Source organism: Phacochoerus africanus, chromosome 11 (assembly GCF_016906955.1).
Source record: "Phacochoerus africanus isolate WHEZ1 chromosome 11, ROS_Pafr_v1, whole genome shotgun sequence".
NCBI classification, from domain to species: Eukaryota; Metazoa; Chordata; class Mammalia; order Artiodactyla; family Suidae; genus Phacochoerus; species Phacochoerus africanus.
Window position 1 is genome coordinate 31,437,191 of NC_062554.1, and position 26,349 is coordinate 31,463,539.

The window sequence follows — 26,349 nt, forward strand, 5'->3', positions numbered from 1 at the left end:
TAAACACCTACCTATCACTATATGGCTCCATTCTGCCTATCACAAGTTAAACTTTCTTTTGAGTGTTTTTTTTAAAAATTTTATTTCATTTGTTTCATTTGAAAATAATCAAGTGTTATCTTCTGTTCTTCCACTATAGGATACACATATCCCTATTTTAAGAAGGGCACTATTAGAGGATCTTACTATATGCTTTTTTTCTTTCATCTGTTTATGCAAAACTAAATATCTTTTATCTCATGGCCCATATCTGTTTGTTGGATAGGGAACCAAAATAGGCAAAAGTTTATCTTTCATAGAAATTACATTCTAATTGGGGAAACAAATTAATGAATAAAGTGTTAGTGGTCAGCATCGTGGCAGTGTAGCTACTTTCTCTGTCTCTTCCCTTTGATCTGCAACTAGTAAAACATCCATAACTCAACAAAAGTTCCTCCACCCAACAAATCAGGACACGAGAGAGTTCCACACATCTGTACATCTAAAGGTGAATAGATTGGAACACATAGAGAAGGCGGAACTAAGGGAAGCATGGAGGTGGTGCCTGTGACCCTGGTCCTGATGACTGAGCCCTGAGCTTCAGAACCCCACTGGTGGCAGCTGGGGAGGCAGTGTGGATAACTCCAGCTTGTTGTCTGTAGGGGCACCCATTGCCACAGTGACTGAGTTGGCAATAGGACCTACAAGCCCATCCTTCCGGCTACGGAGAAGCCTTCAACTCCAGCCCACTGGCCTGTAGCACTGGGGCCTATGAACTCAAAAACTCTAGATGCAGCAGAGGCGCCCATACCAGCCATCCCCACCTCCCCTTGCCTGCCTATGGCAGCAGAGCCTGTGACCCAGGCAACCCCGGATGTGGTAGAAGTGCCTGCCATTTTGACGCCCAGGCAGCAGTACCGGTGACAGTGGCAGTACCTGCAGCAGCCAAGGCACCATTGAGCCTGGAGGCACAAACAGTGAAAAAGACAGCATTAGGTGATGCCTCAGGTAGAGGCTATGGAGAGTGCTGATTCTGAAATAGAGCCATAGGCAGTCAGGTAAGAGAAACCAGAAACCTATGTTATAGCACCATCTACTGAAAAACAAAAGAGAGGCTTCTAATTACTAACCTGTTGAGTTGTTAGGATCAAATCAAAAAGGCTTTACCTAAAGAAGAAAGGTGTTCACTACTTCAAATGCACTGGCCAGAGAAACAATTCATCAAGTACTATAAAAAATCACATTACCCGTGGTATCCAGAAAAGAAATATAATTTCCCAGAAATCGCACTCAAAGTCAGACTATTGTGATCTAACTTACAGAAAATTCAAAATAGCTGTCATGAGGAAACTCAACAAGCTACAAGAAAACTCAGAAAAGTACTTCAGTGATTTCATAAATAAAACTGGAGTTCCCATTGTGGCTCAGTGCTTTAAGAATCCAGCATAGTTTTTGTGAGGATGTAGATTTGATCCCTGGTCTCACTCACTGAGTTAAGGATCTGGTGTTGCTGCAGGTTGTGGCATATGTGCCAGATGTGGCTAGGATCTGGAGTTGCTGTGGCATAGACCTGAAGCTAAGGCTCTGATTCGACCCCTCGCCTGGGAATTTTCATATGTGGCATATGTGGCCTTAAAAAAGAAATAAAACTAATGAATAGATGAATAGAAGGAATACTTTACCAAAGAGATTAAAACTTTAAAAAAGAATCAAACAAATTCTAGAGTTGAAAAACTCAGTAATGAGATGAGTAATATATTACATAGCCTTGGAAACAGAGCATATGGAAGAGAGAATCAGTGAGCTCAAAGCTAAAAATCTAGAAATGATATAGGTAGAAAAGGAGAGAACTAATACATTTAGAAAAATGGAAAAATTCTATGAGAAATATTCATCTTCATTAGGAAGGACATCATAAGGATAGTGGGTATCCCCAAAGGAGAGGAGAAAGAGAAGGGGGCAGAGAATTTATTTAGTAGCTGAGAACTTCCCAAGCATGGGGAAGGGACTGGATATACAAGTCCATGATGCTAAGAGAACTCCTTCTCCAAGACACGTTATATTGAAACTTTCAAAAGTTAATGGCAGAGACAAAATTTAAAAGTCAGCTAGGAAAAAAGACAATAACCTACAAAGGAACTCCCATTAGGCTGTCAGATTTCTTAGCATAAACTCTACATGCTAAGAAAGAGTAAAATGATGATCTCAAAAATATTGAAAGATAAAAACTATCAGTCAAGAATACTCCATCCAGCAAAGTTATCACTCAGATTCGAAAAAAGAAATAAAGGCTTTCACAGACAAACAAAATCTGAAGGAGTTTGTCACCACTAGACTTGCCTTTGCAGGAAATGTTGAAAGATGTCTTGGAGCTCCTTTTGTTGCTTCGTAGTAACCAACCTGACTAATATCTATGAGGATGCAGGTTCGATCCCTGGCTTTGCTCAGTGCGTTAAGGATCTGGTGTTGCCATGAACAATGGTGTAGGTCGCAGGAGTGGCTGGATCTCAAACTTATGCAGTCAGCAGCTGCAGCTCCAATTCAACTCCTGTGGGAACTTCCATATGTTGTGGGTACAGCCCTAAAAAGAAAAAAAAAAAAGGAAAAAAAAAAAAGAAGGAAATGTTGGAAGGTGTCTTCTACTCAAAATGAGAAGGCAGAATATATAAAACTTTGAATAAGGCGGTAAACAGACAAAATCAGAAAATACAACAATATAGGAATAGGTTATTGAACACTTAACTAAAACAATTATAAAGTTTAAAGATAAAACAGTAAAAATAGTCATAGACACTTCAATTTGATAACAAACTCAGACATAAGAAGGGATAATTTGAGACAACATAAAAGGGAACAGGAAAAAGACAGAATCCATATAGCCAAGTGAAGATAAGATGCTATGTGCAGGACCGTATCTGTGAGACATTTTACACAAACCTCAGAGTAAACAAAAACAAATTTGAGCAGAGACATTAAAAAATTAAAAAAAGAGAAAAAATATAGAAAGCCATCAAGCTAAAATGGCAGACAGAAACACAAGGAAAAACAATGATGATATAGAGCAACCAGAAAACAAAGACAAAAAGGCAGTACTAAGTCCTCATTATTAATATTCACCTTAAATATAAATGGATTGAATTCACCAATCAAAAGACATGGAGTGGCTGGATGGAATAAAAAAAAAAAAAAAGACCCAACTATATGCTCCTCCAGGACACTCATTCCGGCTCTAAAAATGAAGAGATGGAAGATGGTATTCCATGCCGACGGCAGCCAAAAGAAAGCAGATGTAGCTATATTCATATCAGGCAAAATAGACTTCAAGTCAAAAAAGGTAACAAGAGACAAAGATGGATACTTAAATATAAATGGGATCGTTTATGAAGAAGACATGACAGATATGTACCTAACATAGCACAAATATATACATATATATATATATATATATATAATTTTTTTGTCTTTTTGCCATTTCTTGGGCTGTTCCTGCAGCATATGGAGGTTCCCAGGCTAGGGGTCAAATCGGAGCTGTAGCTGCCGACCTACGCCATAGCCACAGCAACACGGGATCTGAGCCACATCTGCAACCTACACCAACCTACACCACAGCTCATGGCAACGCTGGATCCTTAACCCACTGAGCAAGGTGAGGGATCGAACCTGCAACCTCATGGTTCCTAGTCGGATTCGTTAACCACTGTGCCATGATGGGAACTCCAGGAGCATCAAAATATATAAAGCAATTATTAGCAGACCAAAAGGGAGAAATTTACACTAACAAAATAATGAGGGACTTCAGCACCCCACTTCCATCAATGGATAGATTATCCAGACAGAAAGTCAAAGAAAATAGCAACCTTACATGAAACTTTAAACCAGATGGACTTAATAGATTTATATATGACATTTCTTCCAAATGCAGCAGAATACACATCTTTTTTAAGTGTACATGAAACATTCTCAATTGACCATATGTTGGATATAAAATAAGTCTCAGTAAAAAAAAAATAAAATTTAAGAAGGTTGAAATCATCTCAAGCATTTTTTCTGACCACATTGCTATGAAACTAGAAATCAACACAAGAACAATCTTCTATGGAAGAAAGCTGGAAAAATCACAAGTATTTGGAGACTGAACAACATGCTAATTAACAACTATTGGGTCAATGAAGAAATAAAAATAAAGTTCCTGAGGACAAATGAAAATGAAAATATGACACACCAAAATCTGTGGACTCAGGAAAGGCAGTACTAAGAGGGAAATTTTTAGCAATGCAGGCCTATCTCAAGGAACAAGAAAACTCTCCAATAAACAATCTAACCTTACACCTAAATAAACTATAGAAGAACATACAAACCCTAAAGTAAGCCAAAGGAAGGAACTAATAAGGATCAGAGTGGAAATTAATGAAATAAGAGGCTAAAAAGACAATGGAGAAGATCAATGAAACTAAAAGTTGGTTCTTTGAAAAGATAAACCAAACTGATAGAACTTAAGCTGGACTCACTAAGGAAAAAAAGAGAAAAGGATAAGGTAAGTTAAATCAGAATCGAAAGTGGATAGGGAGTTCCCGTTGTGGCTCAGTGGTTAACAAATCTGACTAGGAACCATGAGGTTTCAGGTTTGATCCCTGGCCTTGCTCAGTGGGTTAAGGATCTGGTGTTGCTGTGAGCTGTGGTATAGGTTGCATATGCGTCTCGTATCCCACGTTGCTGTGGCTCTGGCATAGGCTGACAGCTACAGCTCCGATTTGACTCCTAGCCTGGGAACCTCCATGTGCCACAGGAGTGGCCCTAGAAAAGGCAAAAAGACAAAAAAAAAAAGGATGAATTATGTTGGCTATCACAGAAATATAAAGGATTATAAGAAAATATTATGAATAGCTATACAACAACATATCAGACAACTTGGAAAGACAAATTCTTAGTATCATACAACCTTATAAAACTGAATTATAAATAAAAATTCTGAATCAGTCATTCACTAGTTAGAAAATTGGAAACAGTCAACAAAATCTACTCCCCTCTCCAATTCTAGAACCGATGGCTTCTCAGGAGAATTTTACCAAATGGTCAAAGATTTAATACCTATCTTTCTCAAACTCTTTCCAAAAATTGAAGTGGAGAGACCATTTCCTAACTTAATTAATGAAGATAACATTACCCTGATACAAAAACCGGACAAAAAAACCCCCCAAAACACAAAAGAAACAAAACAAACACACACACAGAGAAGAGAATTCTAGGCCAAATCTTCTCATGAACAGAGATACAGAAATTCTCAATAAAATATCAGACAATATTTGACAAGATTCAGCACTTATTGATGATAACTCAATAAAATAGGTATAGAGGGAATATACCTCAACATAATGCAGGCCACATCCCACAGCGAACATACTCAGTGGTGAAAAACCGAAAGCTATTCCTCTGATATGAGAAACAGTACAAGGATGCCCACTCTTGCCACTCTAATTCCACATAGCATTAGAAGTCCTAGCCAAAGCAATTAGGCAAGAAAAAAAAAGGACATCTAAATTGGAAAGGAGGGGTTCCTGTTGTGGCGCAGTGGTTAACGAATCTGACTAGGAACCATGAGGTTGCAGGTTCGATCCCTGGCCTTGCTCAGTGGGTTAAGGACCCGGTGTTGCCGTGAGCTGTGGTGAAGGCTGCAGACGCGGCTCGGATCCCGTGTTGCTGTGGCTCTGGTGTAGGCTGGTGGCTACAGCTCTGATTTGATCCCTAGCCTGGGAACATCCATATGTCGTGGGAGCGGCCCAAGAAATGGCAAAAAAATAAATAAATAAATAAAAATAAATTGGAAAGGAGCTACAACTGTACTATTTGCAGATGGTATCACATATGTATATGAATAGTGTATATATGAATAGTACATCTAAAAGGTATACTAAAAGGCACTGCTTATACCTATTCCTCAAAAAATTACAAAGAATAGAACTGCCATATTATCCAGCTGTTCCACTTCTGGGTGTAACATTCAAAAGATATTAAAACAATATTTTGAAAATATACATATACCTGAGTATTCATCACAACATTAATTATGGTATATAAGGTATGAAACAAATTAAGCAGCCATTAATGGATGAATGGATAAAGAAGATGTGGTGTACACACACACCAGAATTCTACTCAGCTATAAAAAGGAAATATGAAATCTTACCATTTGCAACAATATGGATGGATCTTGAGAGTATTAAGTGAAATAAGTCGGAGAGAGGCAAATACTGCATGACTTCACTCTATGTGGAATATAAAAGCAAATGAGCAAGCAAAACAAAAACAAATATATACAGTGAGTACAGGAGTGTTTATTACCAGAAAGGGTGGAGGATGGGAAGGGTGAAATAGGTAGAAGGGGTGAACTGGATGGAAACTAAATTTTGGGTGGTGAGCACACTGTAGTGTATACCGAAGTCAAAATATAATGTATACCTGAAACCAGTGTTATAAACTGGTGTTACCACTGTTAAAAAATTATAGGTCCAAAGAAATATGTCATAGGTCAGATGGTGAAAATGCTACTAAGAAAAATAAATCGGGGGAGGTTATTATATGTGTACCTGTGTGTGTGTATGCGCTCATGTTTGTGTTCTGTAGGGGCAGCTATGGGTTTGATAGTTTCAGGGAAAGGCCTTACTGAGAAGGTGACGTTCGAAAACTCAAAGTGGATGAGGGAATGAGGCTCTGTTTAGATAGTTCAAGTACTAGTTTCTTCTTAATTTGAGGGAAAACCATTTAAGTAAATTCTCACATTTTAGTGATTTTTTAAAACTAGCTTGTATACTGTCAGCATTCATCATGCACTGCTTTTAGAATCTGGAGATGATTCTCAGTTAAGTGGTTTGATAAGTGGGCAAACCCTCCTCAGAGCTACTTGATTGAGGTTTGAGAAAATGGTCTCTTCAGCATTTTCTTTTCTTTTTTTTTTTTTTTTGTCTTTTTGCTATTTCTTGGGCCGCTCCCACGGCATATGGAGGTTCCCAGGCTAGGGGTCGAATCGGAGCTGTAGCTGCCAGCCTACGCCAGAGCCACAGCAACGCGGGATCCAAGCTGCGTCTGCAACCTACACCACAGCTCACGGCAACGCCGGATCGTTAACCCACTGAGCAAGGGCAGGGGCCGAACCCGCAACCTCATGGTTCCTAGTCGGATTCGTTAACCACTGCGCCACGACGGGAACTCCCTCTTCAGTATTTTTAATCTGCAAAGTTTGTTCTCCACTTCACTCTAGTGATCAAACAGTTTGATGCCCCAGGTCACTCCGGTTCTTACCTATCAAAGTTTCTAAGTGATAGGAAGTGGGACCTTGTAGACCAAGTGATATGGAAGTTTCGTAGATGAGGAAGTTAAACATACCTTTAGATTGTCTAAGGCTTTGAGAAAATGAACCATTTCGTTATTTTTTCATCTATTGCCTTTTAACATTTTTGATAAGAAATTTATTATTTGTACTTAACTGTTGGAGCATTTATTGCAGTTGCAAGTGATGCAAGTTTTAAAGTTTACCCTTGTTTAAGCAGGCAGTTTCTTCACGATGCAAATTCATAGCACAGAGATTTGTTTGCAGGATAACCATTAAAGTATTTAGGAAGAAAATCTCTCAAGTTCTTTAGGTTACCATTTTTGTGTAAGTGATTTTTTGATTGCATATTGGATTTATAGTTCAGTAAAGCTAAAATCCCAGGGACCTCTATTCGCTCAATACTTCCTTGGTTCTAGGGGTTGTGATTGAAGAAATACACCATTTAATTTCACTGAAATGATCTAATAAGTTAGATGTTAAGTTAGTCTGATATTCAGTATAACTTTTTGTAATGTTGTTATAGTAGCAGGTGTTAGTCACTCACAGGTATGATTCTAGGGATTCTCAGAAAGAAGTCTAGGTTATACCCTTCACTCTTACGATTAGCTTAAATTAATTAGCTGAAGACAGTGCTTACCTGTGCCTCAGCCGTGTGGTAACTGGTGTACAAACTACTTCCTTTACCATCAAGGTGACTGACCCTGAATCAATGGGCTAGCTCCCTAAACTGCACTGCATTGGAACTGAATGTGAGTCTCAGATTATGGAGAATTATTTAATTAATTTATTTTTTGGTGTGCCTGCATGATGCAGAAGTTACTGGGCCAGGGATTGAACCCATGCCACAGCAGTAGTGACCTGAGCCATAGCAGTGACAATGCTGGATGCTTAGCCAACTGAGCTACCAGGGAACTCTGGAGAATTTTTTATTCTTAGAAAATTAAGGTCTGGCATGGAAGCACTCTAAATGGCCATTGGCAGAAGAATGGATAAAGAAGATGTGATATATATATATATATACACACATACATACATACATACATACATACATACATACATATTACTTAGCCATAAAAAAGAACGAAATAATGCCATTTACAGCAACATGGACAGACCTGGGAGATTATCATACTGAGTGAAACTGGACAGTTAAAGACACATCATACGATATCACTTACATGTGGAATCTAAGAAAAGAATACAGATGAACTTATTTGCAGAACAGAAACTGGCTCAGAGACTTTGAAAACAAACTTATGGTTACCAAAGGGGGCAGGTGGGGTGGGGTAGGGATGGACTGGGAGTTTGGGATTGGCATGTGCACAGTGTAGTATATGGAATTACTGGCCAAAGGGCATCTGCTGTCGAGCATAGGGAACTCTACCCAATGTTCTGTGATAATCTATATGGGAAAAAAATCTGAAAGAGAATGGATGTGCGCACATATATAACTGAATCACTTTGTTGTACAGCAGAAATTATCACAATGTTGTAAATCAACTATACTTCAATAAAACTTCAACAAATGAAAAACAAAAGGTCCGGGAGCATGTGGAGCAAACAGAAACAATATCCACAATTTCATTTCTTGGTTGCGCATCTCTTCTCATCAATTTTCTTTCTGAAAATAGACCACAGTGACTGACATGCTTGTTCGTCATCTGGAGAGCTCTTGTTAAAGTACTGCCCACAATCCCATGGTTACAGCATTTCTGGTGCTTTTGAGTCATTTTCATGAGCACACAGCTGCTGGAAGTTCCATTTGGCCCCGGTTTTAGGGTCGGAGCCCAGAAACAAGCCCAAGGGAGTGGGTAGCTTGAAGCCTTCAGGTCCTTTAGTCCACGGAATGAGAAGCTGAGCTGAGAGAACCCTCTCATAATGGTTAGGAACAGCAGAGATCGTATATTTCTGAAACAGGTTTTTCCTGGAGTTAGGTTTTTGTGGCATTCAAAGATAGGAACAAGCGATGCAGGCAGTGCACTATGTGCTATTTATTTCGTTAGAATATTCACTCCTTGAGGTTAGGATAATGTTTTTCTTGACAGTGTCAAATCCTTCAGAATTGCCATTTTTCAGTTTGACCGCGTGAAATGTAAAATCTAAACATACCCTGGGACTCATGGAGCCAAAAGTTGTAGTTTTTATGTTAATATCTCTAAAATTGCATAGGGGGCTTACAGTTTAGCATCTTAGAATGTATGAACTATGGTAAATAATAATTACAACACCTTAAAATTTTAGTAGCTGAAGAACTAATATTAATGTTTTGAAGTAAATAAAAAATACCAGGTAAGAAGAGTTGAAAGCCACATATATACATTTTGAATTGAATGGTGGCCTCCACGTGGTCTCACTTTGTGCTGTCTAATAAAAGCCTGGCATAAATTGTGTGTATCGTTTCCATGAAAAGTCCCTTTATTTGCAGCAATAAAATAATTAGAGACAATAATGTCTTCCAGAGTGTGGGAAGCTCTAAAGCCAGACATCGTTGCACAAGTTGACACAGTTGGAATTCCTCAGTTCTCGCTGCTAAATAAAAGTCCCAGCTATTCAAAATCACAGCAGGCAGTTGCTGACTCTGTACAGATCGTTGAAGTGCATGTATGTTGGCAGCTCAACAGCCTGCTGTTTAGGTGAATGAGTTTTAGTTTTTGGAGTAAAAAGTTGAGATTTATTTTTTATGTTTTTTGATGAGTATAACTGATCACCCCCAAATAAAAATAATATTCATAGTATGTTTCAACTGTCTTCTTCAAAGCCACTTAATGTGTTTTTATAATGACCAGTTCCCATGTAAATATATAATACACTAGCAGTTAAACTAGTTACATAAACGGAGATACAGTAAGCTATGAGAATGAGGAATTTTTTTAAGTTAAAGTTTTAATTTAAAACTGTAAATAACCTGGCTTTTTTTTTTCTTTTTTTCTTTCTTTCTTTTTTTTTTTTTAAATTTACTGCTAGGCTAAGCCCAGTATGGTAGAATTGTGGGTGTAAGAGGATTATTTATTTAAGATGGTATTGAAAGAGGAGGGTTGGCCTGGATGTGGGCGATTAAGGTTCCGGTTCTGATTCTGTTGCTTGGAAAAAATCACTTAACCTTAGGCCTTTGTTTTCTCATCTGTAAAAATATTGATAATTACCCACTCAGTCTGTTTGCCCAGTAGGGTTCCATTGAGATAAGGAATATAAATATGATTTGAAAAATCTCATCATGTATTTAAGATAATGATATGGCTGTAGTAAGTCAACTTATTAAGAGCAGAACACCTGGAATTTAAAGTTGAACAAAAAGTAATAAAATAATGTATCCCACCAAAATTATCTCTGTTTGATACCTTAAAGATAAGATGGAGTGCTGGCTCTAAAGATACAGAATAGAAACTACAGCGTTAAAATGTAAGTTTTCCTGAGATTGCCTGAAACATTGCTTTAATTTTTCAAAATGGGATAGGACAGCAGAAAAATGAAGTCTGTAAACATGTGGGATAGCAAGTTTATTGAAAACAACTTACAAAAAACATTGTGTAAATGGAGAATAATGATCTTTGTGCCCTTACTTCCCTGGCAGCCCAAGCTCAACCCTGTTTTTCAGTGTTGTTCTTTTCTGTTCTTTTTGGAAGAACAGGGCATGATGCCAGCATACTTCCACAGCTTGTCCAAGACAGAGGCTTATGTATTCAGCCTTCAATTACTGTTCATTATATTTCCCGTCTTTAAGAGGATGCTGGTCATGCTGCTATGTAAAAAACTTATTTTGCCATAACCATTATAATGTTCATATGTAGCCATGGTATTACATGATGTTATATACTTTTGCTTGGCCAAAAAAATAAAATAAATAAATAAATAAATAAATAAATAATTAAAAATCCAATAGTGAAAACCCAAGTATGCGGTCCCAATAAACATAGCCTGCCGCTTGTGTGATACCCACATTCTAAGCTCATCACCCCATTTAAACTGAACCTAGAAAATGTTTGAAGGTTCATGTCTGTTAGATTGTTTCTTTGCTTGGTTAAGCAGATTTCATTATTGGGTCTAGCAGTGTTTTCTTAGGGAATGCTGGAATGCAGATATCTATTAACCACGGAGATGATACTTTGAAGTTTCATTAGAAACAATATGAGGGTTGTATAACTTTTATTAATAGTGTGTGCTAAACTGCTGATGGGAAAATACACTTAAGTAAATGGTAATTTTACCTTTTGGAATAGAGACAAGGGACTAAGATGTTTGGTGTCACTTTAGTGTTTCCTTCGTTGGCAGGCTCTTTGGCTGCATTAAATTTGCCACCGTCATATAATGATGAGTATATTTTTAAGTCTTGAGAGATAAACTTAACATAGGTGTAGTAAAGCAATGTTGAGATGTTTAGGCTACCACCTAAAATATCTGGGCTACTTCTGTCAGCTTATACTGCTTGCTGTTTGCAAAGTTTGCCAACAGTTCTTAAATGAAAGAACTTTCTCATTCTCTCTGGCCCTCCCTTCTCATCTGCTTGACTTAATGGCCAGATCCTTAGGCTGGTTTGTTTGCTGGGGGCTTCTTGGTTCCCAGAGCACCTTCTATCGCTAGAGGCAGGTCTGAGTCTAACCACCTGGCTTCTTATCTCTAGTTGCTCTTTGCCCATCCTGGAAAGGCCTTAGTTTACCTTTCCTAAATACCCTGAATTCCTGCATTCTGTTCTGTTTGACAGCCTCCTGTATTTATTCACACTTCCCTGTGCTGGAGGCTATGGCAACTGGGGAGGTTCTCTGCCCTCCCTCAGCTTAATCTTTGGTGAGGGTTTCGGGACTTAGAAACAAATAAGTATAAAATGTAATAAAATTGTAATGTAGGTTATGATAGTAGGCACTCAACAAGGAGCTAGATTATAGTAGTGTAGTACTTCAGAATTTTCTGTCAGAGGAAGGGGAAAATGTACCTTCAGTAGTCTGGAACCTGGCCCAAACTGGCTGCCTTGATGGAAATAGCAAGATAAAAGTTAATTCACATAAAGTCTGCTATACTAGCAATATGTGTGTTTTAAAAAAATATAAAACTACTTAGCTTTCTTCTCTCCAGTTTTCTTTTTTTTTCTTTTTTTTTTTTTTATAACCACACCTGCAGCATATGGAAGTTCCTAGGTTAGGGGTCAAATCAGAGCTACAGCTGCCAGCGTACACCACAGCCACAGCAAACCGTATCTGAGCTCCATCTGTGATCTACACCGCAGCTTGTATCAATGCCAGATCCTTAACCCACTGAGCAAGGCCAGGGATTGAACCCACAGCCTCATGGATACTGCTCGGGTTCTTAACCCACTGAGCCACAGTGGGAACTCCATTCTCTCCAGTTTTTTAATAAAAGTTATAGTACCAGGAAGATACACTGAAAGTATCCATGGTTTTGTGAACTCCTGACATGACACATTGCTGTTAGTATTTGGTATCTGTCAATCAGCAGATGTGTTGCCCTGACTGGATTCTTTAGGGTGTTTTTGGATTAATCTAGAAAGTGGCAGGTCTTAAAGGTACTCTAAAGGACTAAAGGAAGCTACATGCACCCTCCTCAAGTATAGCCAACTGCTCTTGTAAAGTATAATCCAGCTTCACAGTGGAACTGTGAGTACTAATTTATTTGAAGACATTTGAAGATCACAGCAGAAATAAAAGGCTGTTTCCAACCTAAAGAATGACTTCGTGGATGTTGAGACAGCTGAAGTTTAGATCAGTTTGGCTGGAATACTGAAGATGCAAAAACCAGTTTGAGAAAAAATATGGCCTGAAAAGTAAAGATAATATGCTTGAATATTAGCCTAGAACCTGGCCCAAACTGGGTAGGTTGCCTAGTGGGTAACAATTTAGTGTAATGCTTTGAAAAGGAAATTAAACTAGTCAAATCATGATTTTATAATAAATGTGTTTGGCATCTGAGACTAAAAAGGACCTGATAGAAAAAGGAAGTAAGTTCTCAGAGTTGGAAATAGGCTGATATGTGACATGAAAGATAAAGTAACAACAAATGTTCTTCCAAAGTCATTATTTGGGTAGGTAGATACTTCAGGTAGTCAGGAGAAAAGAGGACTGGGAGTGAAGCTAGAATACCAAACACTTTCCAGTAAGCACTTTCCTTTACCAAATCTGTTGATAAGAGCATAAGTTGTAGCAAACAATGTCCAGCCATGTCCAAACAATCACTGGACTAAGGAAGAAGTTGTGCGTGTGAAGGTAGACCAAGGAAGTCCAGGAAAACATGCCAGGCTATGCCTGCGTTGCTGCGAAGCTTAGGAAAACTGCAAGCTTGGTTATCCTCCATGTTGGATAACGCAGTATTTCTTGTTAAATCAAAGGCAGGGGGGATATTTTATAGAATTTTGCTTGGAATTCCAGCATTCAAACTGTAATCACCACTTGAGGGATACCTGCAGTATAGATACACAGATAGTACTTTTCAAAAGAGAACACGTATTGAGCTGAAACAAGGTGGCTAAAGATAAACCCTTCTGAAAGAGAGTGTGAAGAAGAGAAATCCCTAGAGAGGCAGCGAAGGAATGTCTAGTGAGGCAGGAAGAGAATTCGGGGAAATTGCATTGTGCCTTTGTTTCTTTACTCTCCCCCTCCCAAGTTTTTTACCCCAGGGTGGGAAGATGGGTAGTTTATTTTATACTTTGAACTTGCTATTTTTAACTTGGGTTGTAGCAATAGTGCAGTCTTTGTGGTTTTTCATTTTTAATTTTTATGGAATTTGTAGCTTTATAGAAACTGTGGATAAAATCTGGCCAAGTGTTGGTTCCTGTTTGTTGTTTTTAGGCTGGAATCTTCTGGAACTGCTTGCCAGACACATATCATTTATGGGATTACAAACTCTTTGGTCTTCATTAGAGGCCAGCACCACTATTTATTTTCACTGAAGTTTCCTGAAGATAGTAACTTAATACACAGATTAAATATGTTATGCTTACAATGAAAATATTTCATTTCTGCAATTGCCATTATAATAAATAGTGGTTTAATAGTTAACATTTGTTGAGAACCAGAATTTGAAGTTTCTATTCTGAACCAGAAACTGTGCTAAGTCCATTTCATGTAATATTCATGACTGTCTTGTAAGAGATTAGTATCTTCTGTATGTGAGGAGCCTGAGATTGAGAGAACCTAAGTGCTTGCTCTACGACATATCATAGTGAGTGGTGGTCCCTGAATTGGCATCCATGTATGAGTCTTGTGCACACCATGACATGAAAGAATGATTGATTCTAAGGAATGACTTCCTCCCATATCTGAGCACATTCCTCACATTAGACTTTAGTTCATCACCGAAAACAGATGCTTTGACTTGTATTGCCTGCCAGGGGGTGGGTGTATCCACTGCAGAACAGGATACGACCCCAATACACATCTGGTGTAGAAGTGAAAAAGGCCCTCTAAAGCTAGGCTAGAGTAGAGGAAGTTCATTTAGTGGCTTAGAGTAGTCTGTGCTTTTTTGCATTTGCAGGGGGATACAGAAGAGCGTCAGTGCCCCATTACCCTCTCGTGATTCTGTCTCCCATGACTTCCCATGGATATGGCTGCTGCTACATGTTAGTGTTTCTCTAGGTCTTCAAGGAAAGAGAATTCCTTGATTCCGTTATTGTAAGTCACACAATTCACTTCACTTAGCTCAGCCTATATTTATTAACTGATTGCTAGTACCAAACTTGGTCATGGGCCTTCTTCAGGAAGACATTTCCCTCCTTCCTCCCTCCCTCCTCCCCTTCCTCCCTTTATCTCTTCCTTTTTTCCTCCCTCCCTCCCTTCCTCCTTTTCCTCCCACCTGCAGCATATGAAAGTTCCCAGGCCAGTGGTCAGATCACAGCTGCAGCTACAGACCTACGCCACAGCCACAGCAACACTGGATCCGAGCAGCATCTATGACCTAAGACCAGCCGGGATCCCAGCTTTTAGTAATGCTGGATCCTTAACCCACTGAGTGAGGCCAGGGATCAAACCTGCATCCTCACAGAGACAACATCAGGTCCTTAACCCACTGAGCCTCAATGGGAACTCCAGGAAGATTCTTCTTTAGTTGATAATATCAGTAACCCTTTCCCCTCCCTTCCGTCTCCTTTTTTTATGGTTTTATCTGGATATATGCCTAAGAGTGGGATTGCTAGATCATATAGTGGTTCTATATTTAGTTTTTTAAGAAACCTCCACACTGCCCTCGATAGTGGTTGCATCAGCTTACATTCCCACCAACAGTGTAGGAAGGTTCTCTTTTCTCCACATCCTCTCCAGCATTATGATGGCCATTCAGAATGGTGTGAGATGATACTTTATTGTAGTTTTGACTTGAATTTCTCTAATAATTAGTGATATTGAGCATCTTTTCATGTTTTTTTTGGCCATCTGTTTGTCTTCTGGAGAAATGTCTTTTTAGATCTTCTGCCCATTTATTTATTTATTTATTTATTTTGATACAAAGCTCCATGAGATGTTTGTATATTTTGGAGATTAGTGCCTCATTTGCACAGTTTTTTTTCCCCATTCTGTGGGTTGTCTTTTTGTTTTGCTAATGGTTTCCTTTCCTGTGTAAAAGCTTTTAAGTTTAATTAGGTATGATTGGTTTATTTTTGTTTTTATTTTCGTTATTCTAGGAGATGGATCAAATAAGATACTGTTGCAATATATGTCAGAGTGTTCTGCCTCTGTTTTCCTTTAGGAGTTTTACAATATCTGCCTTACATTTAGATCTTTAATCCATTTTGTGTGTAGTGTTAGAGGGTGTTCTAATTTCATTCTTTTACATGAAGTTGTCCAGTTTTCTCAGCACCACTTATTGAAGAGACTCTATTTCCTCCACTGTAGGTTCTTGCCTGCTTTGTAATTGATAAGTTGACCATTTGTGCTTGAGTTTGTTTCTGGGCTTTCTATCTTGTTCTGTTGGTCTGTATTTTTGTGTTTGCGGCAGTACCATGCTGTTTTGATGACTGTAGCTTTGTATAGTCTGAAATCAGGAAGACCGATTCCTCCAGTTTCACTTTTGTTTTTCAAGATTGCTTCAGCTATTCTGGGTGTTTTGTGTTTCTATACAAGTTTTAAAATATTTTGTTCTAGTTCTGTGAGGTATGTCATTGGTAACTTGATAGGTATTGCATTGAATCTGTAGATTGCCTTGGGCGGTATAGTCATTTTAATGGTATTGATTCTTCTAATCTAAGAGCATGATATATTATTCCATCTGTTTGTATCATCTTTGATTTCTTTCCTTAGTGTCTTATAGTTTTCAGAGTACTGGTCTCTTTAGATAGGTTTATTCCTAGGTATTTTTTCCTTTTTGATGCAGTGGTAAATGGGATTGTTTCCCTAATGTTTCTCTCTCTCTTTTTTTCTCTTTGTGGCCGCACTCACGGCACATAGAAATTCCCAGGCCAGGAATTGAATCCTAGTTGCAGCTGCAATCTGTGCCATAGCTGTGACAATGCCAGATCCTTTAACTCACTGCTTCAGGCTGGGGATGGAACCTGCATCTCTGCAGTGACCTACCTGAGCTGCTGTAGTGAGAGTCTTAACCTACTGCACCACAGCAGGAACTCCCCAATTTTTCTTTCTGATCATTCATTGTTAGTATATAGAAATGCAATAGATTTCTGTGTATTAATTTTGTATCCTGCAACTTTACCAAATTCATTGATGAACTCTGTTTTCTGGTAATGTCTTTAGGATTTTCTACGTATGATATCATGCCATCTGCAAATAGTGATAGTTTTACTTTAACTGTTATTTTCTAGCCACTTAGGAATAATAGAAGATAGTAAAGTGGGCATATTCAAACTTTGTACAAATAAGAGCCATAGGAATGATTCTTACTGACAAAAAGTTATTGTATTTTCTTACAGTTTGCTGCATACCCAGTGTGCTTTTCCTCTGTGCTTTTCTCCACTTAACCATCTGATGCTTGTTCTCTATGAAAACATTAAAGACAAATGCAGGTATTAAAAATCAAAGCTTATTTGGTAATTCCTTGACGTAGTCTTGTGTGTAAAGTATGGTTTTTTTTTTTAAATTAAGTTAAGACTTGCAGTTATACGCATGCATGTTCCTAGTAGCATAAGCTTTTCAGTAATTTATCTACAGTGAATTCTTATGTTATGAATGCGTTGGTACTTGGCGTACACTTTTCTCTTTCTGGTCTCTCTGGTCTGATCTCTTTTTTGTCTGATTTCTTTTGGACACTAAGGGTGGAGAGAGATGAAGAATATATACCTATTTTTAAGAAGCTTAATACCTAGAATGTTATTCAGTTATCTTGTGACACCAGAAAGTATAAGAATGAATGTCCTCTGATATGATTGATTCATATACCTCATGTCTGTACTGGACCGTGCCCTTTTGGGGGGAAGGATGTATCCTGTTTTTACCTTTGTATGCCCATAGCTTCATATGTCTGTTCTCTGCACGGTAGTGTGAAGATGATAAATCTATGACACATATGTCTCCTTCTGTGAGTCTTGCTTAAATCTAATCCTGGAGCAAGTAGATTTCACGAAAGACTGCCTTAGACCAATGGGCTCGCGGTTGTACTTGTTCTGACATAGAGTTCATTTTCATAGCTAACATTGTAAAAGTCCTTCCATTAACAATTCTAAAGTAACAGGTAACTCCAGCTCTTAAGTCTATGTATGTATGAGAAGAGTTATGATTAAATATTTACTAAGTGTTCTGCATTTTTCTAATGAGGTTGAAGTGTTTCTAATGAAATGAAGTTTTAGTGTTTCATTAGCATCATCTAATAGTGGGTGCTATGGGTTAACTCTTTGATATGAAAACATTGCTCACTAATTAAAGCCCATTATAACTTCCAAGTTATGTGAATACATGTGAAGACAACCTGTTCTTAACTTGGAGGTTAAGCAAATAGAAAGGATGTGATATGAGTGGTACTTGTAGCATTTTAACTATGTACAGCTTTCTCTCTAGTTAAGTATTACTCTTCCCACTTCATCTTAGAATGTGGCCAGGATGACTCTGGCTGGAATCTTTTCCTTATTTGTTCTCATGTTCTAATTGTTGGGTAGAAATGGGGAGAAAGAGACACTCTTGCCTGTACTAGATTCCCTGCTTGTCATGTTTTATACCCTTTATCTTTTTTTGTACTTAAAGAGAAATGTGGATTCTGTCATTACACAGTTCGACACTTTAAAATTCAACATAAACTTTAAGAACTTAAGTTATAAATGCAAGGTCTGTATAATCAGATGTGAATCAGTTTTATTTATAAGGATTTCGGACCAGTACTTCTGTTTTGTGCATCAAACCATTGTTTAGAAACTTTAGACAATTAGGGAAGAGTGTGTCCCATGGAGTCGTAAGTCAGTGGGAGGTGTGGCACTTTCTGGTTCAGAATTGCACTCAGTATGAGATGGAGCCAAGATTATAAGTGTGAGCTGGATTTCTCATTTTTTCAGATTGAGCAATATGACTGCTGGAAAATGTCATAAGTTTTTTACCTTGGTCACATTTTTGACCTCATCTTTACTTTGGTTTTTGGAAATGTGAGAAAAAAAAAATAAAAGGAAAATCAGGAACCCAGACACTTGAAGTTGAAAACCAGTCATTTTTTGAACTTTCCCTTTATTTTTGAAATTATCTGGACTAGTTGAGAACTGTGTTTTCTTGTGTAGACCTGTCTCATTATGCTTCAGAAGGGACTGTGAAGGAATCATTCCTGCATTCTTGATTCCATCCAACGTTGAAAGAGACACTCATCTCTTACACAGAAATACTGAATAATCAAGCTCTCTGTCAGAGTATGATGCATGCAGTGCACCAAGAAAGAATTTGAAACTTCAATCAATAGACCGTTTTACTCAACACTTTCCAAGGTATCTGAGGTCTAATAGCTGCCACTTTCATTCCCGAAATTTTACCTTTTCCTTTCTTTTCTGAGATGCTCAGAATGGAAAGAGCCAACACATTTTAATTCCTTAGCTCTGTGTCAGACACTGTTCTAAGTGCTTCATCTATATTAATTCATTTACTCCTCACAGTAACCCTTGGAGATGAGTTTTATTCCACTTAACCAATGGGGTACAGAAAGGTTATGAAGCCTGCTCACCACAATCATGCCACTGATTGGTGGAAGCAGGAAGTTAACCCATGTCATCTGCCACTAGAGCCTCCACTCAGTCACTTGGTTATATTGACAGTGTTTGGGAATGGGGATTTTTATAGTGTACTCTCCATGACCTCAGTGAAAGGGCGAAGCAGCTGACCTTTCTCAGTCAAAGAGCAAGGCCATAGGAAGCAAAGGATGGCCTAGGAAGAAATGGTTAGTTGTGGGGGCTTGTGTCAGAAGTTCCCTAGGGCAAAGCATCCAGATAGCTTATTGAGTTTTGAGGGGAAACTCAAAGAAACTTGTGATGAGGGAAGAGAAGGAAGGCTAGCTGTTGCAAGATTCCTAAGCGTCCTGATCCACCTGTATTAGCGACGACCCCAACTCTGCTGTAGGAATTCCACCTGTGACTTCAAATCCAGTTGAGCATAAGGCCTTTATATTGTACATGGAAAAATAAAGGAACCTTAAGTAGAATGCTTCTCTCAAGTCTTGAGGAGAGCACCCACTTACCAGGATGGCTTAAATTATCCTGAGGTCTTCTTCTTCTTCCTCTTCTTCTTCTTCTTTGGTCTCTCATCACATTTGATATAGATATTTTGATCTCTTTATCCTTAGCCAGAGCTGTGCACTATCAGATAAATGCCTACTTTTGCACACATAGGGCTCTTCTGTCTGGAATGCCGGTAACCGTTCCCACCTTTTGAGCTGTGGGCTTAAAAGATAACAATTGATGCCATTTATTGAGTTGCCTAGTACATACCAGGCACAGACTTCATTGAGTCTGTCACAGTCCTATGAGATAAGTATTCCTTCTCTGTTGCATAGGTAAGAAAAACAGGTCTTGTGAAGGATAAGATTGTCCAGGGCCTCACAGCCAATTGATGAGGTCTAGTTCTGATGAAGCCTTTGTTTTTCTTATTGACTAATAATCCCCTAAGGAGGCTCTTTTCATTTTTCTTCCTGGGAGGGCAAAGTGGAATCATTCTTAAGCTGATAGACCTTTTTATTCTCTTAAAGTACCTCTTAAGTGTTATGGGCAGTTGGTCCCCAAATTTTTACCCCTTCTTTTGGGAAGAGGTGTTAGTCTATAAGTGGTAATATCCTTTTTCCAGAGAATTTTCAATTTATTTTTCAAAGAAGATTTAAAAAAAAAATATGTCTCTGCTGTGTGTGTGTGTCGTGTGTGTGTGTGCATTTTAAAAGTTTCTCTGAGACTGAAGACCTGTAGTTTTTAGGATTGTTGTTGGTGAGGTTGTTGGTGAGTTCTTGGTTAATGATGGTACATCAAATGACCCTCAGGTTTGGAGACCTATTCACTCATGGGTGCTTAATGTGATTGGTGCATGGGCTTGGGGTTTCATTTGGTGGGTTACCACACTAAGTCCAGGTGTTACATTTAGGCTTCGGTCCACAGTTCTTATAATGAACAAATGATTCTGATACTAGTTAAAATGGTAAGGAGGATTTTATTCAGGACTATTGCTGTGGATGTCAAAAGTATATTGTAATTGGGGAGAGAATTCAGGCTCCACGCTGAATGCAGCAAGAACAAATGGTGATTTATAGTCAATAGAAAATTGGGCAGCAGTGGGGCTGGGGTAGAGGAGTAGCTGTCAGTGGATAGAGAATTACTTTAGGTTTTCAAAAATAATAAATATATATTGTTATGGAAGAAGCATTTATGTCCATCAACGAATGAATGGAGATAGAAGATGTGGTACATATATATAATGAAATATTATTCAGCCATAAAAAAGAATGAAATAATGCTATTTGCAGCAACATTGATGGACCTACAGATTATCATACTAAGTTATAATCTTAGTATCAGACAGTGAAAGACAAATATCACATGATATCTCTTATATGTGGAGTCTAAAAAAAAAAAAGAGAATAGGAGGATTCTTGGTGAAGGCAGGTCAAAGATTTCAGCATCAAAGGTGGAGGACGGGGAATTTGATCAGATATCCAGGGTGGGGGATTCTCTCTAAACTGACATAGCAGGATTTTTGCTAAAACTGGGCTTTGTAGACCCAGCGAGGATAGGGAGCCATGGTAAAGGCCTGGTCAAGAAGAGGGCTTGGAGGAGTAATGACTAAAGGTTTGTCAAGGAGAGAGTCTTTGTCAGGTCCTATTGTATTAAATGTTAAGCATTCAGGGTATCAGACTTGAACACATAGGAGGGTAACATTAAATGAAATGTAGAGTGAATTTCAAAAAAAAAAAAACCAAAAAACCCATTTTCCTACCAGTGCAGACTCCTGTGAAGGGTTGGTGTGGATGATCACAGTAGCTCCGAGAGGTGGGACCTTGAAAGCTCCCCTGATGCTGCACTGTCAGACTGATTTCTTTTTAATTTTGTTTAATAAACTTAGTGCTTATTAAGTGCCAGGCTCTGTTCTAAATGCTTTGCAAATGTTAACTTACTTAATCCTCAAAACAGCTCTGCAAGATGGTTATACCACTGTTATTCAGTCTTTACCGATGAGGAAACAGAGGCCCAGAGGAGTTAAAAAATTTGCCCAAGGTCACACAATGAGTAAATGACGGGACTTGGATTTCAACCCAGGCTGCCTGGCTCCAGAGTCTGCATTCTTAATCACTGTTAGGTTGGATCCCAGGCTTTTGCCTCCCAGGGATTTACTTCTCATTATTCTGGGCTTTTCTTTATTCTTTCCATGAATAAAGAGGAATTCTTCTTCTGGATTTAGTCACATTCTGGACTTTGTTCAGACTGAAGCCAGGACTAAGGAGTAGGTTTAGTCTCCTATAAATCACAAGGTTATTCGTAAACAGCTTTTCAGGTGGCCTTTCACCTTAGAAGGAGAATGTGTTTCTTGGTAGAAATACATTCTTATCTGCTCTATGATCTGTATAGAATAACATCAGTGACCCTTTCTAATCAGAAGTTTGCTGCTTTTTTCCCCCCCACCAGCAACCTCAGTAGCCTTCCTCCTTCTTCTTCCTTTTTTTTTATTACTCAAATGAATTTATCACATTTTTTTTTAGATAAATGCTCCATTTATAGGGAGTGAATGGTAATTCTTTGATAAAGACTTTGGGAAATTGGCTTCCAGATAATACACAACTGCCCCCAAAACTTTCTTAAAAGGGCAAATCCCCTTTGAAAGCAGAGCAGATGTACTGTCTAAAATATTTCTTTAGTCATCTGTTTAAATTCTGCTTAAATTTGTCAAGCTGGTATTTAAAAAGGTTCTAGTTAATAAAGTATTAGCATCAAAGTTATATAATATTAGATTTGGAAACTCAAGTATGCCATGGTACCTTCGACTTATTATTTTTCTCTTTTAATTACAGATCTGTCTATGGCAGTACAGAAATTTTCCCAGTCATTGCAAGATTTCCAGTTTGAATGTATTGGTGATGCTGAAACAGATGATGAAATTAGTATCGGTGAGTATTGCTTCTAGTAAATATGCTAAGTAATAATTTTAGTTTTACTTAAGATAGTGACTTCATTGAAATCAAGTGGATTCGCACACCCTAATACTAAACATGTAAAATATTCTAACCGATAAATGTATAAGGGCAATTTTTGGTTGCTGAGGCAAGTATTATAATTTATTTTAAAGTTGAGCTCTGAGAGTTCCCCTTTAGCTCAGGTGGTTAAGGACCCAACCTTGTCTCTGTGAATATGTGGCTTTGATCACTGGCTTCACTCAGTGGGTTAAGGATCCTGCATTGCCATAAGCTGTGGTGTTGGTTGCAGATGTGTCTCAGATCCAGCATTGCTGTGGCTGTGGCAGAGGCCTGCAGCTGCAGCTCCAGTTCAACCCCTAGCCCTGGACCTTCCAGGTGCCAAAGGTGTGGCCATAATAATAATAAAAAAAAGTTGAGCGGTGTGTTTTTTTCCTTAAGAAAATTACTGGGAATTCCCGTCATGGTACAGTGGAAACAATTCTGACTAATATCCATGAGGATGTGGGTTTGATCCTTTACCTTACTCAGTGGGTCAGGGATCCGGTGTTTCTGTGAGCTGTGGTCACAGACGAGGCTGGGATTCTGCGTTGCAGTGGCTGTGAAGTAGTCCGGCAGCTGTAACTCCGTTTCAACCCCTAGCCTGGGAACTTCCATATGCTGAGGTTGTGACCCTAAAAAACAAAACAAAAACCAAAAAACAAACAAACAAAAAAAAGAAATTAGTTAATCATTCTATAATTCAGTTCAACCCTTTGAGAAGATGTGGATTACACTGTTTTCCTTTGGCTCAAAGTGAATCATTCGTTCAAGCAAATACTTCTCTTTTAACTTCAGCATTTGTTTATAGAGATGAAAAATCGGTGATGACATATTAAACCAGCCTTAGTGTAAGACACAGAACACTACTGGTGATCCGGAGACTTGAACTGTAATCTGATTTTGCCACGCATATTTAGAGGTCCGACCCTAGTAAAGGCACTCCCCTTTCTGACCTGGATGGTCAGAAAGAGGTGAGGTTATGTGGTCTCAAGTTTTATCTGTATCTGAGTTTTTACCGTTTAAAGATCAGAACTATATAGCACTCTTTTTCCCACAATTTAACAATCCCTACTTGCCAGTTTGTAGACACAGGGTCCATTTGTAGGTTGGGTTAGAGACATACCACAGAAGAAGAAGACTGTATTCAATAATATGTGTACATTTTAAAGAATAATATAAGAAGTGTACTCGCCTTCCGGTTAAAAATAGAATATTATAGGGACTTAGAATTGTGATTTCCAAACTTTAATGTGTATATGATATACCTGGAGATCTTACTAAGTGCAAATTGTGATTCAGAAGGTCTCAGGTGGAATGTATGATTCTGCATGTCTGACACACGCAAAGGTGACGTCTGTGCTGCTGGTCCATGGACTGCTCTTTGAGTAGCAGGGCTTTGGAATCCCTGACATGCTTCTCCACAATCATATTCCTGTCCTTCCTCTGCCTCTTGTTTTTATTTTATAGTTTTGTTGATTGTACATTGTATTTCTAAATAATTTTTTGTTTTATTTATTTTTATAGAAGAGTAGTTGATTTGCAATGTTGTGTTAGTTTCAGGTGTACAGCACAGTGGTTCAGTTATACATATATATTCATTTATATGTATATATATATACACATACACATATATTTATATGTATATATAGTCACATATATTTATATGTATATATAGTTACATATATATTTATATGTGTATATGTGTTCTTTTCAGGTATTCAGCACAGTGACTCAGTTATACATAAATATATATTATATATATATTCTTTTATATATGTTTATATGTGTGTATGTATATATTCTTTTCAGATTCTTTCCCTCGTAGGTTATTACAAAATATTAAGTAGAGTTCTCTGGGCTATACAGTTAGGTGTTGCTCATCTATTTTATATATAAGAGGGTGTATATGTTAATCCCAACCTCCTAAATGTATCCTTCCTCCTTTTTCCCCTTTGGTAACCATAAATTTGTTTTCTGTATCTGTGCATTTCTTTCTGTTTGGTAAATAGGTTCATTTGTATCTTTTTTTAAGATTCCACATGTAAGTGATATCATCTTTGACTTCACTAAGTATAATAATCTCTGGATCCATCCTTGCTTCTGCAAATGGCATTATTTCATTCTTTTTTATGGCAGAGTAATATTTCATATATATAATATATATATATATATATACCACATCTTCTTTATCCATTCATCCGTCAATGGGTATTTAGATTGCTTCCATAGCAATATAGTTTTATTAATTTTGAAAGCTCAAAGTACCAAGTCCAAAGCCAGCTGTGAAAGGAAAGGGGTCTCAGGAAAAGAGAAGCCAAATGAGTTTTTGATTCGTTGTGTGGCTTTAGCTTGTACATTCACACAAGTTTCTTCTGGAAAAATCTTGTGCATAGTCTTCAGACAGACTGTTTCTGCATGTGGGGTTTGGGTTGTCAGATGTCTCCTGGTCAAGCTGGCCTCTTTCAGAGGAGCTGTGCGGGGTGGTCATTTGATTTGCCAGCCTCTTTAGGAGTGTTAGGGACACTGAGCGGGTGTGGAGATGTCTGGTCTGGGGATCAAGAGTGGCTCCATCCACCCTTGGGTCTGTATTGAAAGGTGGCTGAGCCCTGCTCAGCTGAGGTGTAAATAGGGAGCCTCTAGGAAGGAGGGAGCAGACTGACACCCGGGCCTCGGGTAGCAGGACTTCTTCCTCTTTACAGGAAGGATGGGGAAGGTCAGGGGTGCCGCTTACAGCTGGAACAGTAGTTGCCATCTGTGTGCTGCTTCGTGACATTTGTGTCAGAAATGTCTAACCCAACACAGGCTTTGTAACACACACTTCCCCAGACAAAAGCCTGGATTATATCACTAAAGCTCTAGTACAGTAGCTTTATTATTTAGAAAAAAGAAAGAACACCCACAGACTCCCATAATAGCAATTATTTTCACTTATTAATGAAACTGTAAATTCCAAGAAGACAGAGGCCGAATCTTTTTCTTTCCATCATTTCACATTAGCACCTGACCCAGGTGCAAGGTCTGACTCATGGTAGACCCTTGATTAAGTTGTTGAATAAATGACATAATTTTCCTTATAAACTTTATTTTTTTCATCTCTGTGTAACTTTTTCTAATATAATTATATGTAATTATACTATGTGTAACTATATATTATGTGTAATTTGTTATTTCTCCTTTATAAAGAGGATTATAGCAAATACTTTTGGGTTTTTATAATTATTATAGTTCAATGATTTTATGCCTTTAAAATATTTCATCACGTTCATATACATGATTTTATGGAATAATTTCTTGGTCACACTCAGGTTGCTTCTGGCTGGTCTTTTACTTTTTAAGAGTACAATAAACATTTTTAATACTTCTTAATTTCCATTAAGCTTCTTACTTAAAGTACCTTCTTGAAGCCACATGTAGTGATTGCAGAAGTGGGGTTTTCTAATCACTATGCTATTTGACCTTATAGGCAGTTAGATGGTGGGTGA

The 26,349-nt window shown here is 38.2% G+C and overlaps 1 protein-coding gene across 1 annotated transcript in view; it reads left to right on the forward strand.

The window, feature by feature from the left end:
- The window catches only part of ARHGAP42 (Rho GTPase activating protein 42), a 279,431-nt gene that overhangs the window by 47,646 nt on the left and 205,436 nt on the right, over window positions 1-26,349 (forward strand). The window contains exon 2 of the mRNA XM_047751861.1: window positions 22,706-22,801. Within this exon, the coding sequence (XP_047607817.1) occupies window positions 22,706-22,801 (96 nt within the window). The remainder of the gene's footprint in view (window positions 1-22,705; window positions 22,802-26,349) is intronic.